General features: G+C 34.3%; 3 protein-coding genes across 3 annotated transcripts in view; 2 read left to right on the forward strand and 1 right to left on the reverse strand.

The window, feature by feature from the left end:
* Window positions 1-11,382, forward strand: part of LOC129238177 (uncharacterized) — a 39,996-nt gene extending 28,614 nt beyond the window's left edge. The window contains exons 9-11 of the mRNA XM_054873211.1: window positions 5,574-5,903; window positions 9,239-9,687; window positions 9,753-11,382. Of these exons, the coding sequence (XP_054729186.1) occupies window positions 5,574-5,903; window positions 9,239-9,687; window positions 9,753-11,333 (2,360 nt within the window). The 3' untranslated portion in view covers window positions 11,334-11,382. The remainder of the gene's footprint in view (window positions 1-5,573; window positions 5,904-9,238; window positions 9,688-9,752) is intronic.
* Window positions 206-1,422, reverse strand: LOC129237999 (small integral membrane protein 4). The gene is made up of 3 exons (XM_054873025.1): window positions 1,330-1,422; window positions 396-551; window positions 206-333 (listed from the first exon to the last, which is right to left on the reverse strand). Exons 2-3 carry the CDS (start codon window positions 547-549, stop codon window positions 236-238), a joined length of 252 nt encoding a protein of 83 aa, XP_054729000.1. The 5' UTR covers window positions 550-551; window positions 1,330-1,422; the 3' UTR covers window positions 206-235.
* A 1,017-nt stretch (window positions 11,383-12,399) lies between the features above and the next one.
* Window positions 12,400-13,340, forward strand: LOC129237998 (uncharacterized). Its single transcript, XM_054873024.1, has one exon. It carries the CDS (start codon window positions 12,668-12,670, stop codon window positions 13,241-13,243), a length of 576 nt encoding a protein of 191 aa, XP_054728999.1. The 5' UTR covers window positions 12,400-12,667; the 3' UTR covers window positions 13,244-13,340.
* Window positions 13,341-15,351: the final 2,011 nt, after the last annotated feature.

Consider the following 15,351-nt stretch of genomic DNA (forward strand, 5'->3'; position numbering starts at 1 on the left):
AGGTAATGTTTTTCCATCTGCATTTTGTGACTTTGCAGCTTTCATTTCTCGTTGTATGTAGACAGTTATGTCATTCAGCGGTTGGTTTGTAGTACAAATGAACCAGTTGCGAGCCTGCCATCATTGATAGCATCGCCGCCGAAAGAATTTTCATATATTATCCCCATGAAACACCAGCAGGCATTTTGTAAATGTAATAATTGCCGTTAATGGTAATAAATCGATTACTGTTTTGTTACGTCGTTTCTTTAGCTTGTGGCTGCACCTGATTTTGTGTTGTTTGTAATTTATCCTCCACAAAGTTTTTCGCCTGTCGTTTTTTAAATGTATGATCTAAAAGTTCAAAATATATCAATGTCCTCCTCAAAGGTAAAAAAAAAACAATTTTTACTTACAAAAATTGGTTTCTCCTACGGTCCAGTTAATCATTGAAAATTCAAGAGCGGCACCGAGAATGAAAAATAGAGGCAAAAACCTGTAAACCCCAAATCGTTGCTTGCCGGGCCACTTATCCAGAATACGTCTAATGCTGCTACTGTAAATTGGCATATCTGAAATTAAATGACGATTATGTAATATTTTGTATTTGAAAACTTATTAACAATTTTTTAACCACATGAAATAGTATGTACAAAAAACAAAAAAAAAAAAAGAAAACAGCCGTACTATGGACGCATATTTGGAGTGAAACTTCTTAATTTCTGGATTCAATTTAAATATTTTAATGAGGATTGAAATGATGTTTTATAAAATTACATACCTACAATAATACATAGTGGAAAATATTATTATTAATTTATTTCTGAAATTTGGACATTAGTCGGTGCTTCAATAGTCTGTACATTTTGTATTGATGGTGCAATAGCAGCAGTGGATAAAATCGGTTTGTGGTAACTGAAATAGGATATATATGTTCTTAACTCGATTGTGTCGATATAGCGAGAAAATACGGCATCTATCGTTGTTCCTGATTTTGTTATTGAAATATAACGGTGATTACTCATGCTCATTGTTAAACAAATCTAATTTTTTTATTCGTTTGATGCTACATTTTCACTTACCTAAAAATTTTTTTATAGAAATTAATATGAAAAAATGTCCAAAAAAAAATAAAAAAATTGGTAATTTGTTCAATCACCAATGAAACTCCCGTTATGAAAAAATTGCGCACCAAAAAAAATTGTCTAAATCATCTTCCAAAATTCCCGTTTGTTCGGTTGTTTTGTTCAATCACCAATGAAATTAAAACAAGTCTCAATATATAAAATATTTTATTTTCATTCGAAGCACTTTTTTCCATATTATAATTAATCTATAATTAATACTTACTCTCAATTTTTGTTTGAAACACGATTCACTTCACACTTCCTTCACAATTCTTAACAGAATGAAATGTTCTTTTTTTGTTTGCAATTATGGTACACTTTCGTCGCACACCATCCTTTTCTAATTAATATTATATTATGAAAAGAGATATGAAGTGACGCCGAAATCCACTTTTAATACATATGGCCTCTGGTGACGATACAGCATGCTTGACTGCGCTTTGTATGTGTTAGTGCAGTCGGGTGGCGTCGTGTCACACATACTTGTTGTCGGTAAAAATTAAAAATTTTAGATATTAGCGTCAAGCACCCGACACGCACACATATAAAGTTCTTGTCAAACAATGCTTGACCGTGACCAGAGGCCAATAGAAACATTTGTTTGCAACAGCTGATCAGCTATCGAAACGCATAAAAACTTTCCATATACACATAAACGTTAAAACGTATAAATAACACAGTAACCTTCAAATACTCTGATTTCAGAGTTAGTTTCTAACCTTGCAGATATATGCATATGTTTTTGTGTATTTTTTATCAATTGAAGAACTACTACGTAAAGTAATATACTAGCGATCTACTATCAGAGAACATAAAATAATTGTTTCGAAATTTATTTCTAACAGGTGGCGCAAAATTAATCAATTATGGAAAGATTTATAATATTTGCAAATATCGCCCTACGGCAATCATATTTGACACTTGTGAGCTAGATAGCTGCAGCATACAAACAGACAAGCAATGGAGTACGTAAGGGTAAAAAAAAAGACTTCCGTCTTTTAAAATAATTGAGACTCGATGAAACGAAAAAGCGACACTCTTGGCTACGAAGCGTTATATGTTGATATACGTATATGTGTGTGGCTGCGTACTGCTGAGCCAAGCTAGTATAGTGAGTATTGTAGTATGTATACTACACTGCCTATTACTTGCTTTGGTATTTAGTTCAAGCGTCATACGGATGTATGTTTGTATGAATGCTAGTACGTATGTGTGCGCGCCTGCGTATTACGGAGCCACGGTGAGCGAGAAGGCATTATGTATACCTATACTACACTACCTAATACTTGCTTAGACCAAGCGTCCTACGAATGTTTGTGTGTATGTTAGTACGTCTGTGTAATATACGCGTTACGACGCTCATAATAGCAACCGCGTGTGCTGTATTGCGTCCGTATTTTTATATTCGTAAATATTTTCATTTTTAAATATTTACCGCAATTATGCCGAAAAATAATGGAGAAAAGTGTCGTGAATATCGACAGAAAAAAAAAAAAGAAAATAAAACTAAAAACCAGATTGAGCAATGGAAAAACAGTTTTAATTGTGGCAATTTATATTTCACCGAATCAATCAATAAATAGCATCACGGAATTCATTCACGAAAATTTAATAAAGTATACACCAGAAGTATCGCGGATTCTTAGAAAAGATTACAATAAAGTTCCAATGATTTTAAGTGGCGATTTTAACGTAAATTTTGCATTGGACACAGCGGTTCCTTTAAGGGGTTAGGGGTAGTCAGAGGCCCGAAAAAATGATGATTTTCACGAATTTTTTTTTGCTACTTAATTAATTTATTTAACAAAAATAAAAACATAGCATAAAAACATCATGTTTTAACTTGACTTCACCAAAATTTCAAAAAAAAAATTAATAATTGCAAAAGTTATCGCTGTTTGTGTGAAGCCCGTTTCTCCAGAAGTCCCTTGCGGTGAACATCACAAGTCCTTGCAGATTCATCTAAAACCAATCGGACAAGAAAAATTAGTTTTATTAATAGATAATCTTGTGCCTGATCGAAGCCTTTTTTTTTCAAAATGAACAAAATGGCGGCCTCAGAAAATTTTTTCCAGATTTTAGAGCAAAAAACCAACAGTTAATTGTTAAAAAAAAATCGAAATTTTTGAAAAAAAAAAAAATCCTTCGATCAGGCACAAGTTGTTTATGTTTTTCAAAAGCTGTATAAATTTTATTGAAATCTACGTAGCGGTTTTTAAGTTACAGTGTTCACCAGTTTGAAAAACATAGTTTTGAGAAAAACGCATTTAAAGTTTTGCTATCGGCTCCGGAGCGGCCGAGCGCCTTTTGTTAATTGTTGAATAACTTGAAAAGTATTTGTCGGATTCACTTCAAATTTTTACACAATATTTTTGAAACATTATACTTTAAGAAAATGCAAAAAAAGAAAAATCAATTTTTTGAAAATTCTGACTACCCCTAACCCCTTAATTGACTTTCTCAATATAACATTCAATTTAAAAATGTGTAACAATCGCACTCAATCGACAACACGATCAAAAACAACAATAGACGCGGTATTTCTCAAAGATATGTTGACAACATCGAAACCAAAGCATTTGTATCATATTTTAGCTATCATAAGCCACTCGTATCATTTGTTGAAATTGAAAACATTGAGGATGAATAATAATAAAATGAAGAAAATAAAATATGAACTTTATAGCAATATTATAATGAGCCTATATGCTTTCGTCTCATTCTCTCTCAGTTTGTTTTACGGAAGATTTCACTTCTATCGCGTCTAACCGTTAGACTGGTATTTTTTTTAATAAAAAGTTTAATGGTTAATTTTGCGCCACCCTTTAGTACTGAAATGTCCGACACAGAACTTTTTTATAAGTTACTTATGTTGTTTTCTGCAAGTTACTGTATGCTCATGCGCGCACTTTACGCACAACAGCTGCAGCTGTGAGCATTTATAAAGACATATTTACATACATATTATATATGTAAGTATATAGGCTAGGCCATGATTCTAGTTGCCATAGTATAGCATATGTATAAAAAAAAATCACATATTCAAATTTGCATATGCCATCTTCCTGTGAGTCTGGTAATGAAGCGCTTTCTATAAAGAATTTTTTGATTTGATCAATATGTATATACAGTGAAATTCCCCATTACGGACAGTCCTTATAACCGGACGGCTCCAATAACCGGACAAATTTTGGGCACAAAGGTTTTTCATTCATTTTTTCATACAAATATCATCCTAATAAACGGACACTCTAATAACCGGACGCGGACAAAGTATTTCAAACCATTTTCATAAAAAAATTTCTCATAAGCGGACAAAATTCAAAAATATCACAAGCAAGCTTTATTGTTCATTATAAAAATGAAATAGGTGATTCCCTTTTTAACATGTATGCACACATTCAAGCCCTGTGTTTTAAATTAAAAGTAGTTTTCCATTCAGTTTGTTAAGTCAGTTGCATGCGAATGGTTGCGTTCAAACTTCGTAATAATATGGCGCCGAAAAAGAAGGTAAAATATAGTGAGCACAAAAATTTAATGGTAGGTACACCATTCTTTTGCTTTGAAAGGTTCAATATTGGCAAAACGCAAGGTGCTGAAATCAATAAAAATAAAGAAAAAATTCGTTCTAAATGGGAGTCTGGAGTTAATGTTCATCAAAAGCGAAGCTTTCTTAAAGGAGGCGGCTCTGAAATAGACAAGATGTGTTTTAATTGGTTCGCTAAGGCTAGAAGTCAAAACATTCCGATTTCTGGTCCCATTTTGAAAGCAAAGGCAATGGAAATTGCAGGCAAACTGGGTGTACCTAAATTTAATGCTTCAGATGGATGGTTAAACAAATGGCGAATAAGGAATAATGTTGCTTTCAAATGCGTATCTTGTGAAGCTGCAGATGTAAACTAGGATGGTGTCGAACAGTTTAGGACAAAACTGCCATCTCTGTTGACCGGTTACAAGTCTCAAGACATTTACAACGCAGACGAAAGGGGGCTTTTTTTCGTGCCTTACCTGACAAAACCCTCGCTCTTAAATCCGAAAAAATGCGTGGGCGGTACACTATCAAAGGAAAGACTCACAATTTTGTTCTGTGCTAACATGGCTGGAGATAAGGAGCTGCTTTTGGTTATAGGTAAAGCAGCCCGTTCTCGATCTTTAAAAATGTTCCAATCCAACTGCCAGTGGATTGGAAGTCTAATAAAAAAGCATGGATGACTCGAGAAGTAATGAGTGAATGGCTGCAGCAGTTCAATCGAAGAATGAAAACCCAGAATCGAAAAATTATCTTGTTTTTAGATAACGCGGCTTCTCACCCAAAGGAATTAAACTTAACCAACATAAAAATTATTTTCTTGCCGCCAAATACAACGGCAGTTAGCCAACCCCTTGATCAAGGTATAATCCAAAATTTTAAAACTTTGTATAGAAGCTTAGTTTTAAAACACTTGCTATCTAAAATTGACAATACAGGTTCAGCCTCAGAGCTTTCAAAATCGATTAATGTACTAGAAGCTGTGTATTTCATCAAAGCATCTTGGGATAAAGTGGAAGCCACAACCGTCCGAAATTGCTTCCGTAAAGCAGGATTTTTGGAAACTTATGAGGATCTTCCAGATTTTGATTCTGAAGATGATATTCCACTGGCAATCTATACTAGGCTTCAGGAAGGACTAGACTTGGCAAATGATTTGCAAGGTTTTCTCCAAATGGAACAGAATGTTTTCACTGAGGACAACAATATAGAAATTCAATTTGACCAACAAGATGATACTATGGACATAAGTGATTCAGAAGAAATAAGTGAGCCTATAACATCATATGATGAGGCTTTAAAACTTGTTGCGGGCTTGAAACAATTTGCAAAAAATGACTATGTAGCTTTTCAGCACATTAAAAATATCGAGAGTCACTTTGAAAATGAACATTTTAAATTAAAGCAATCAATGTTTAAGCAATCAAGCATTACCGAATTTTTTCAATCAAACTAGTATTGAAATGTAAAGACTTGTACAATGTACTTAATCGATAGGGGAGGGGGCCCAGTTGTGACGCGGGTTTTGAAAAAAATTAAAATTTTTTCCTCAGTTCCGCAAATTGAAAAATGAAGAAGTTTAACATTTAACTATTAACCAAATGCAACTTTTCTCCAAAGAAAGTATGTTTATTTGAGTTACTCAAAAAATTTTGGAACAAATTTTTTCAGTATAACTTTTTTTAGGACAAAAAAAAAAGTGGCCCAGTTGTGACGCACCTCAAGAAATTTACTGGAAATGAGAAAATATGAAAGGAATGTCACACCAATTGTTGTGATTTAATGATTTATTTATTTTGAAGGCTTTCAATGGCAAAAATAATGAAAAATACAAAAGATGATGTCCTTCAATGGCCATAAATGACAACGATTTTTATTCATCATCGTCATCTAAATATTCCTAGTCGTCGTCCACGTCACTTTCGCAGTGTTTGCAAGTGAAATAACTTGCCTGCATGTTGGCGCACTTCAAATGAACTGGACGCTTGCATACGTTGCAATTGATCGAGTTGGCAGTTGGTTTTTTTTTAAACAACAACAAAAATGTAGGAATTCGGCAGTTCTATATGATCGTAGTGCAAAAAAAAGGTGCGTCATAACTGGGCCACCCGCTGAGTCACAACCGGGTCACGATGCTATTTTGTGTATGACAAGCAAGTTTTTTATAGACACCACATAATCACATAAATCCATATAGAATCACAAAATATACGGCAAATACAATATTTTGATGCATTACACTCGCCTTTTCACTGTTAATTTCACAAAATTTTGGTACTTTGAAAAAAATCAAAATAACTTTTTCGCACGATTTTCAACACGATGTTTGGTGCGTGTATACACAATGCGACTACTAACGTTGGTGTCTGCACAAAAACTGCTGAACGTCAAACGAACATGATTGGCAGGGCTCAAACTGTCATTTTCATACCGCATGTGAAAAATATTTAGCTGCGTCACAACTGGGCCTGCGGCACAACTGGGCCCCCTCCCCTATATGTATGTACATACTCGTATATGTATTTATATGTAATACTAAAGTATGCAAATATTCTTTACTTCCAAAAATTTCTTAAATAAACTATGTACAATACAATTTATATGTGTGGTATATATTTTGTGACTTCATCCCTTATAAGCGGACATCTCCCATTGACCCGATTTACACGAGGAGACATCTGGAAGGGAAACATTTTGTTCGGAGGCGAAGGACGGTCGGGGAAGAGAGAAGGGATTTTGTCTCCCGTACTCGGCGACACGCTTTGCTCTTCTTATTCGTATTTCCAATCTTTCCAATTTTTGACAGTTGCTTCATTCGTTTTTTTCTTTTGTGGGAGGAGGTTCTGAGTTATGTGTTGGTTTTCAAGCAAACGGAAGATAACAAAGATGACAAACATCCGAACACTGCTTGGGAAATGCACGATTATTTTTGCTAGTAAAGTAGGTATAATTTAAAATATATTATGGGGCATCTTTATGTTGAATTCTAATTTTCCTCGCATTTCTAGTTACTCAAGTTAATTTTAAGTTAATTATTTACATATGAAGTATTTTTAATTTAATTTTTTTAATTCAAGTATAAGAATTTATAAATATATTTCAATAAAAAAACAACAAATTATTTATTATTTAACCAGTTTGCATTTTTCATTCATATATTTAAGAAACTGTTGTCGAACGCTCTCTGCTTTACATGCAAGCGCGTGCGAGAATACATCCGAACCAGACGATGCTAAAGCATTAAATGTCAAAATGTCGCGGAAACATTTTTACCCGTGTGAACGCGAATGAAACATCAAAAGAGAATTTCCAGTGTCTCCCTTCCAGATGTCTCCTCGTGTAAATCGGGTCATAGCCGGACAAAAACACTGCGACGGTGAGTGTCCGGTTATAAGGAATTTCACTGTATATATACATTTTGTACCGGTTTTTCGTAACACTAGCTCGTGGGTCGCGGCCTTGATATTATTCTCTGACGCGCGTAAATAAGTTTCACTTCAAAAATATTTTTGAGCAATTCTTAAAATCTTTACTTTTTTTTTATTATGTTTAAATTAAATTAAAGTACGTTCATATATGCATTAATTGCCAATAAATCCATAAAATTAATCTACCCGTTCACATATGGCAGATTACCTGAAAAATTGACAAACACCTGTGAAAGGTTTTTCTTCATAGACATTGGTGGAATATTTCGGTGTTTTTGGTTTGTTTAGTTATTATTATCGATTTGAAGGAAAGACAAGAAGAAGGAATATTTACTAGAATTGCGCAACTGGCTACTAATAATAAACAGTAGGAGGAAATATGTAAACGACGTTTACTAAGGTTTCAAAGAATTATGGCAGCAAACGCATTCGAAATTCGATATTGTATTTCATAATAAGTAATAAGAGGACAAAGCATTTATGAACACACGCATTTTCTGTAATATGAATGCATAGTTAATAATATTCAACCAATTTTTTTTTTAGAATTATGTTTATAAACCTGTTTTCTTTACCGGCATATTATTTAGTTTTTTTTGACGTTTTTTTTTACACTCGTAAAAATAATGTTCTATTACACAGGGTTGTATGTCAAAAAGTATGGTTATTATCTTGGATTAGTTCATAATCTAAGATTTCGGGAGAGAAATTTTGTATGGGAAATCTCTCTTTTTAATTACGGGTTGGGAGTTAAGCACGAAAAAGTAGATCATCTACCTATGTATATATATGTACATATGTGAACGTAGTATTATGGCATGGTCACCTTAGTAATTTGGCGAGATGCCAGCTAAAAAATATTTATGAAATCAAAGCACTTGCAAAGGTACTCATAACCGGTTTGTGGAAAATACTGTGGAAAAATTGTAATTTTCAGTCTCTTATATTGAATTATATTGCCCATTAATAAAAATAGTATAATTTAATTTCTCTGGAACTATGAACAAATATTCGGTGCTACTATGAACGGTACTTCGGTACTGACGATATAAAATGTATTCGGTTAGTTCGGATTGCATTTACCGAATTGCCAAAAAAGCTACATCAATAGCAAACATTTGTGCTCTTCTAATAAACAACAGTCAGATTTCCTTTAAAAATTATTTAAAATGCAAATAAGCGAAAAATGCCATTTCTAACTAAAGAAAATCTTAAGCAGCATTGCCGCACATGTCTGAAAAGATTAAAAATACAAGATAACAGTTTAATACCAAATGTAGATGTAACAGACGAAGTTTCAGAGTGTAAAGATTTCTGTATTAGCATCGTTAATAATGAAGAATTACAAAATCTTATAGCCTCCTACATGGACGAGCATTGGCCTATTGAAGCGACTGAACCGATATTGGGGGAATATCCTCAGTGTGTGTGCATACATTGCTATAATAAACTGCAAAGTTTTGGATTATTTCGCGAACTAATAAGGAAAAGTGCTCAAAAACTGCAGTCGATACTCTGCCATGGAGTTAATAAAGTGGAAATTGACGACGATGGGTCCGAAGAAAATCAAGGAATGGGTAAAGAACCAGAAACAGCGCTGGCGACAGATATGTTTAAGTTCTTGGTGAGAGACTCAACGAGATTTTTTTAAATGAAATTCATAGTAAATTTCTGTTTTCATACCTATAGCACAAGGATACACTTATGGAAACCGAATCAGTTATGCTTGAGTCAGATAATGTGGGAACGTTAATGAGCGAGAGTGTACCAGACCCCGATCCATTCGACATTGATATTTCAGCTGAACGTAGAGCTACACAAAGTGAAATTTCAAATAACGTTATCAACGAAGAAAGTTATGGTCAAGTATGGCAAGATGAATCCGAAGCTGATTTAGAAAACCCATCTATATCAGTGACATCTGAAAATGTTGATAGCAGGATCTTGAACAGTCAAACAGTTAAAAGCAATATAACTAATACTTTTGAATGTATTCTAAACGATAAACAAAATGACGATGGTTTAGGAAATATAAAATGTACACGCGCACGCAGTAAACGATCTGCAGAATATGTGGCTACAAAAATAACATTAGAAAAACATAAAAAAAGTATGAAAAAAGCTATCGAGGTTAGTCGACATACTCAAAAGCTTGTGGACACTGACCAGACAGATAGTAAATCGAAGAGACGCAATAAAGGTACAAAAAACAGCTTCAAATGTGAGCAGTGTAGTCACAGTTTTGCCCACAAAATCACCCTCGATGCTCATAGACGTAAAGTGCATGAAGGAAGCAAGCGCCCCTTTCAATGTGATCGATGTGAAAAATCGTATACATTCATCGGTGGTCTATATACGCACATCAAGGAAATTCATGAAGCTGAGGTGCGTTCCTATTCTTGCAACATATCTGGATGTGACCGTGTCTATACTAGTTTTATTGCAATGCAAAAACATAAACGATTGAAACACTCGGATACACCCTGTGTGAAAAAATATGTTTGCGAACAATGTGGCGCAACATTCAACCAATCCGGTAATCTTAAATACCATCGTCGTTCTAAACATCCTACAGACGCAGAACAAGCCGCTCAAGACCAGTTGAAAGAGCGCTTTGAATGTGACGTGTGTAAGAAACTGTTCCATTCACGGTACACCTTAAAGTATCACACCTTACAACTGCACACCAACGAAATGAAGTACGAGTGTAATGTGTGTGGCCGTAGAATGGCAAAAAAATTTATGCTCGTCCAACATATGTTAGTTCACTCTACTGATAAGATGCCGTGTGAACACTGCGGTAGGCAATTTATTAGAAAATTTGAGTTGGAAGCGCACGTTAGAGCAGTGCACATGAAATTGAAGCCTTTTGAATGTCAGTATTGTTCCGAGTGTTTTGCTTCAAGAAAAACGTTGCGCCATCATGAGTATATACACACCGGTGAGAAACCGTATGTTTGTGATGTCTGTGGGCAGGCGTATCGTCAACAGACCTGTTTGAAAAACCATCGTAAATCGCACGAAAGATTTAATGTTGATAACGTGATATCAAACAATATTAATCGGACATTAATGAATTCATTTATAAATGCTCCATTGCATACGATTACTCAGAACATAGTACCTCTGACCAATGGTAACACCGATGCAACAAACTTTAGTAGCAGCGCTAAAGGGATAACTAATTTGTCATCATGTAAGGTTGCTGGAAGTTTGATTAATTTAACTGACACTGGAATTGCAGAGGACAGATCTAATATTCAGCAATAACTTCTTGAAAGATGAAGAGTTGGCAACTTTTGGTTTTAATTTATTATTATACAATTTAAATAATTCTGCAACGAAAATCTACTTTTTTTAAAGTATAAGTTAAGAAATACAGTTCATTTTTGAACAAAACAATAATTGTAAGAAGAAAGTTCGTCCTCTTTTGCTTTACATATTATATTTTAGTAGTTCTTATAAATAATTAGCTTTTACTAGGTAATATTTTTCCATCCGGCGGCTTTTCGTCTGCATTTTGCGCATTTGCAGCTTTCATTTCTCGTTCTATGTAGACATTAATGTCATTCAGCGGTTTGTAGTACAAATGAACCAGTTGCGAGCCTGCCATCATTGATAGCATCGCCGCCGAAAGAAATTTCATATATTGTCCCCATGAAACACCAGCAGGCATTTTGTAAATGTAATAATTGCCGTTAATGGTAATAAATCGATTACTGTTTTGTTACGCCGTTTCTTTAGCTTGTGGCTGCACCTGATTTTGTGTTGTTTGTAATTTATCCTCCACAAAGTTTTTCGCCTGTCGTTTTTTAAATGTATGATCTAAAAGTTCAAAATATATCAATGTCCTCAAAGGTAAATCAAAAAAATGTTTAACTTACAAAAATTGGTTTCTCCTACGGTCCAGTTAATCATTGAAAATTCAAGAGCGGCACCGAGAATGAAAAATAGAGGCAAAAACCTGTAAACCCCAAATCGTTGCTTGCCGGGCCACTTATCCAGAATACGTCTAATGCTGCTACTGTAAATTGGCATATCTGAAATTAAATGACGATTATGTAATATTTTGTATTTGAAGACTTAACAATTCTATAACCACATGAAATAGTATGTACAAAAATCCAAAAAACTTACTTAATTCAACATTTCCCAAATGTATGGAAACATTCGTATCTTTACGCGAGGTAAATTTAAATTTGTTACAAATCACAAAATTAACTCACCGACTAAACAAAAACAGCTGATCGCACACGCTGCAGGTTTGCATGGTTGGGTATTGTTCGTTGCTGTCAGTACCTTGCAACGTGTATGAATTCGCCTTGTTTTCTATTACGCGAACGAATGTGTTTTTGTTTTGTTAGGGAAAAACGTTGTCATAAAAGCAATCGACTAGTTTGATTATAACTAAATATTGAATTAAAGTATTTAAATCTTGAATGGAAGTACATATAGAACTGTAAAATTCAAAAACCTAACACTTGTGCTGATTTGAGCTTTTTGCATAGTTCATCGTTCACAGTGGTAGAGGCCACTGATAGTTAATACATACATAACTAAATTTCCCGCCAATAGTGTGCATTTTCTCAATCGATTACTGAAAAATGTCCAAACATGCGCATGCAAGTATTCCTTGTGATGAAAAAAATGTGGAAATAAAAGCAAGAATTGGAAGTGACCAAGAATTTGAACGTCGAGTGGAAATAGCACGTGAACTTACAAAGTCTACCGGCGAGTTACTGGAGCAGAGGGATGTGTTTTTTAACCTTCTAGACGAGATTGATGGTACAAGACTTAAACTGCGCTACTTACAGCCGCCAAAACCCTCGCAGTTGATTTATTATGTACGCCCGAATAAGACTGGGCCAAAACTCTCAACATTCAATCGAGTCGATGTAGAAGATCCCGTATTGCTTGAGAAGATTTTGGCAAAAAGTAATGGCATAAAAGGAGTATTGGAGAAAAAGCGCTACTTATTTCTACACGGTCAAACGCGTATACATATGGATAAAGTGACAAATTTAGGTAACTTTATGGAATTCGAAGTTTGCCTGCGGCCAGACCAGTCGATAGAAGAGGGACAGCAAATAGCTAACGAGTTGATGAAAATATTTAATATACGTGAGGAAGACTTAATGGCTGGTGCTTACTTTGATGAACTAATGAATATAAATCTTTAAGTAATATTTTTAACTTTTCCTTTGGAATTTTTTTTTTCGAAATATGCATTATATACAAACATACATACTCAACTAGAAATAAATCGGTTTTACTTAATTTTGATATTGTTGTGAATAAAGCCTGGTAAAGGATGTGAGTTTCAAAATACGAGTATATACATATAAACATGCATACAAATGTATTGCATATAAATGTTATACGGCTTCTTTTCCATAGCTGTCGGTCCATAGGCAATCAAATGTGTAAAATTATATTTTTAAGGCTATAATTATGTGATTGTTGTAGCATCGGTCGGCATCGGAAAAATCACTTGTTATAAAGTGTATCATCAACCAAGCGCAATTATGCAGAATGTGGTTGCCGGAACGCTGAGCTTTCTCCATTGTATGCCAATTGTTTCTACACCAATGCAGCTTTGTTTACCACGGACAAGTCGATTGATTTGTGGTAGATAATTTAAAGATAACCACAGAATTCTGTCGAATATAACTGTGTACTTAGGTTGTGCGAGATATATAAGATGACAGCTGGATTTTCGTTATTCGAACGATTCAGATTTATATCCGGTCAAGAAGACAGTCACTTCATCAGCATTTCGAAAAAATGTAAGGGGAATGTTTCATGTTGGCACATTGATACTTTTTTGGGCGGCGCAAGGCATTTCGAGCTGTACAGCTTATATATATGTATATACGTATGTATGTATCTGTGATCGTGAGCGTTGTACAGATCCATATGCAAAACACTCTCTCCGCTAGCTTGTTCCAATAAAAAATTTTAACTATAATTTTTTGAGGAGAGGAGTTGCCTGTCACCACATAACTAATACGGCTGTGTAAAGTAACGTTGAGCAATAAGCCGGAATTGGGAAGGATCTCTCAGAAACATTTCATATCAAATTAGGCTTCAGACAAGGTTGTTGCCTATTTTGTCACTTATGTCCTTAATCTTATGTTTGAAAATAGTATTCCAGCTGTCTGGCTACCTAGGCTTTATATTTTATGAGATCGTTTCAATTATACGAAGTCATATGATAACATAGGACGACGATATTGATATCATAGGATTCAAAAAAAAAAAAAAAAAAACAAAACAAATTTTATAAATTGAAGTAAAGAGCATGGACATGCAGTTGGACTGGGATGAGAGGATGTTGTTAGCTATGGCTTTGAAGTTGTAGACGGCTTAATTTGGTGCCAGTTTATCGCCGTTAATATCAGGTTTAAAATCCAACGGATAATGACTTGATAATACATACATATGTATGAATTTTTTTTTTTTTTTTTTTTTTTTATTTTTTTTTTTTTAATTTTTTTATTTTTTTTTTTATTGGAGGTGGCACAAAGCATTGAAAGCCGAAAAGTGTGAGACTTGCCTTTCGGCTCACCCACTAAAAATCCGCCCCAGCTCCGTTTCCCTCCCGCGGGACAACCGTTAAGTAGCACTTCACTATGAATATGTGTATAAGTGGCTATTTGATATACTTTCATACAAACGTATATTTCTGTATATATGTTCAGAATTCAAAGGTATTAGTAGTAATTATTGTAGGTGGCGGCCGAGAAAAGCACAGCCTCCCAGAAAAAATAAAATTGCCGATCGGCCAATGCGTATGTAAATACAATACATGCACAATAAACACTAATGCACATGCAAATTCTTGCCAACCCTACAGTCAAACCTACTAGTTCTGAACTACTTTATTACCAGTTCGCCTTGTAGTAGTTCGTCTTTAATGTTGTTTCAAGGCTAGCGATCTCCTATGAAATATTAATTATCTGCCTATTCATCAACATTATACCAGGTGAAGATATATAAGGGATAAACGCTAAAAAAAAACACTTTTTTCATGAATTTATTGTAGCGAAACGGTTCAATTCAGTTTATTAAAAGTTGTTGCATATTATAAAGTAACATTTCAAGAATATTTGATAAAATTTTCATGTAAAAATATTGCAAAATGAGCGAATGAGAGCACAAAAATGTCGAAAAAAACGTTGGCGGGAGGTTTTTTATATGTAAAATATGTGTGCAAAATTTCAAAAGGATCGGTTGAGTAGTTTTCAAATGCCAATGACTACGCACTTTAAAAAAAGGTTCGAGAAAA

The sequence above is a fragment of the Anastrepha obliqua genome, chromosome 2, assembly GCF_027943255.1.
Source record: "Anastrepha obliqua isolate idAnaObli1 chromosome 2, idAnaObli1_1.0, whole genome shotgun sequence".
NCBI classification, from domain to species: Eukaryota; Metazoa; Arthropoda; class Insecta; order Diptera; family Tephritidae; genus Anastrepha; species Anastrepha obliqua.

Coding starts and splice junctions, on each gene's coding strand:
- LOC129237999 (XM_054873025.1), bottom strand. CDS start 549: ATGCCAATTTACAGTAGCAGCATTAGACGTATTCTGGATAAGTGGCCC. Junction 334..395: donor CGTAGGAGAAACCAATTTTT/GTAAGTAAAAAT, acceptor TTGAACTTTTAG/ATCATACATTTAAAAAACGA.
- LOC129237998 (XM_054873024.1), top strand. CDS start 12,668: ATGTCCAAACATGCGCATGCAAGTATTCCTTGTGATGAAAAAAATGTG.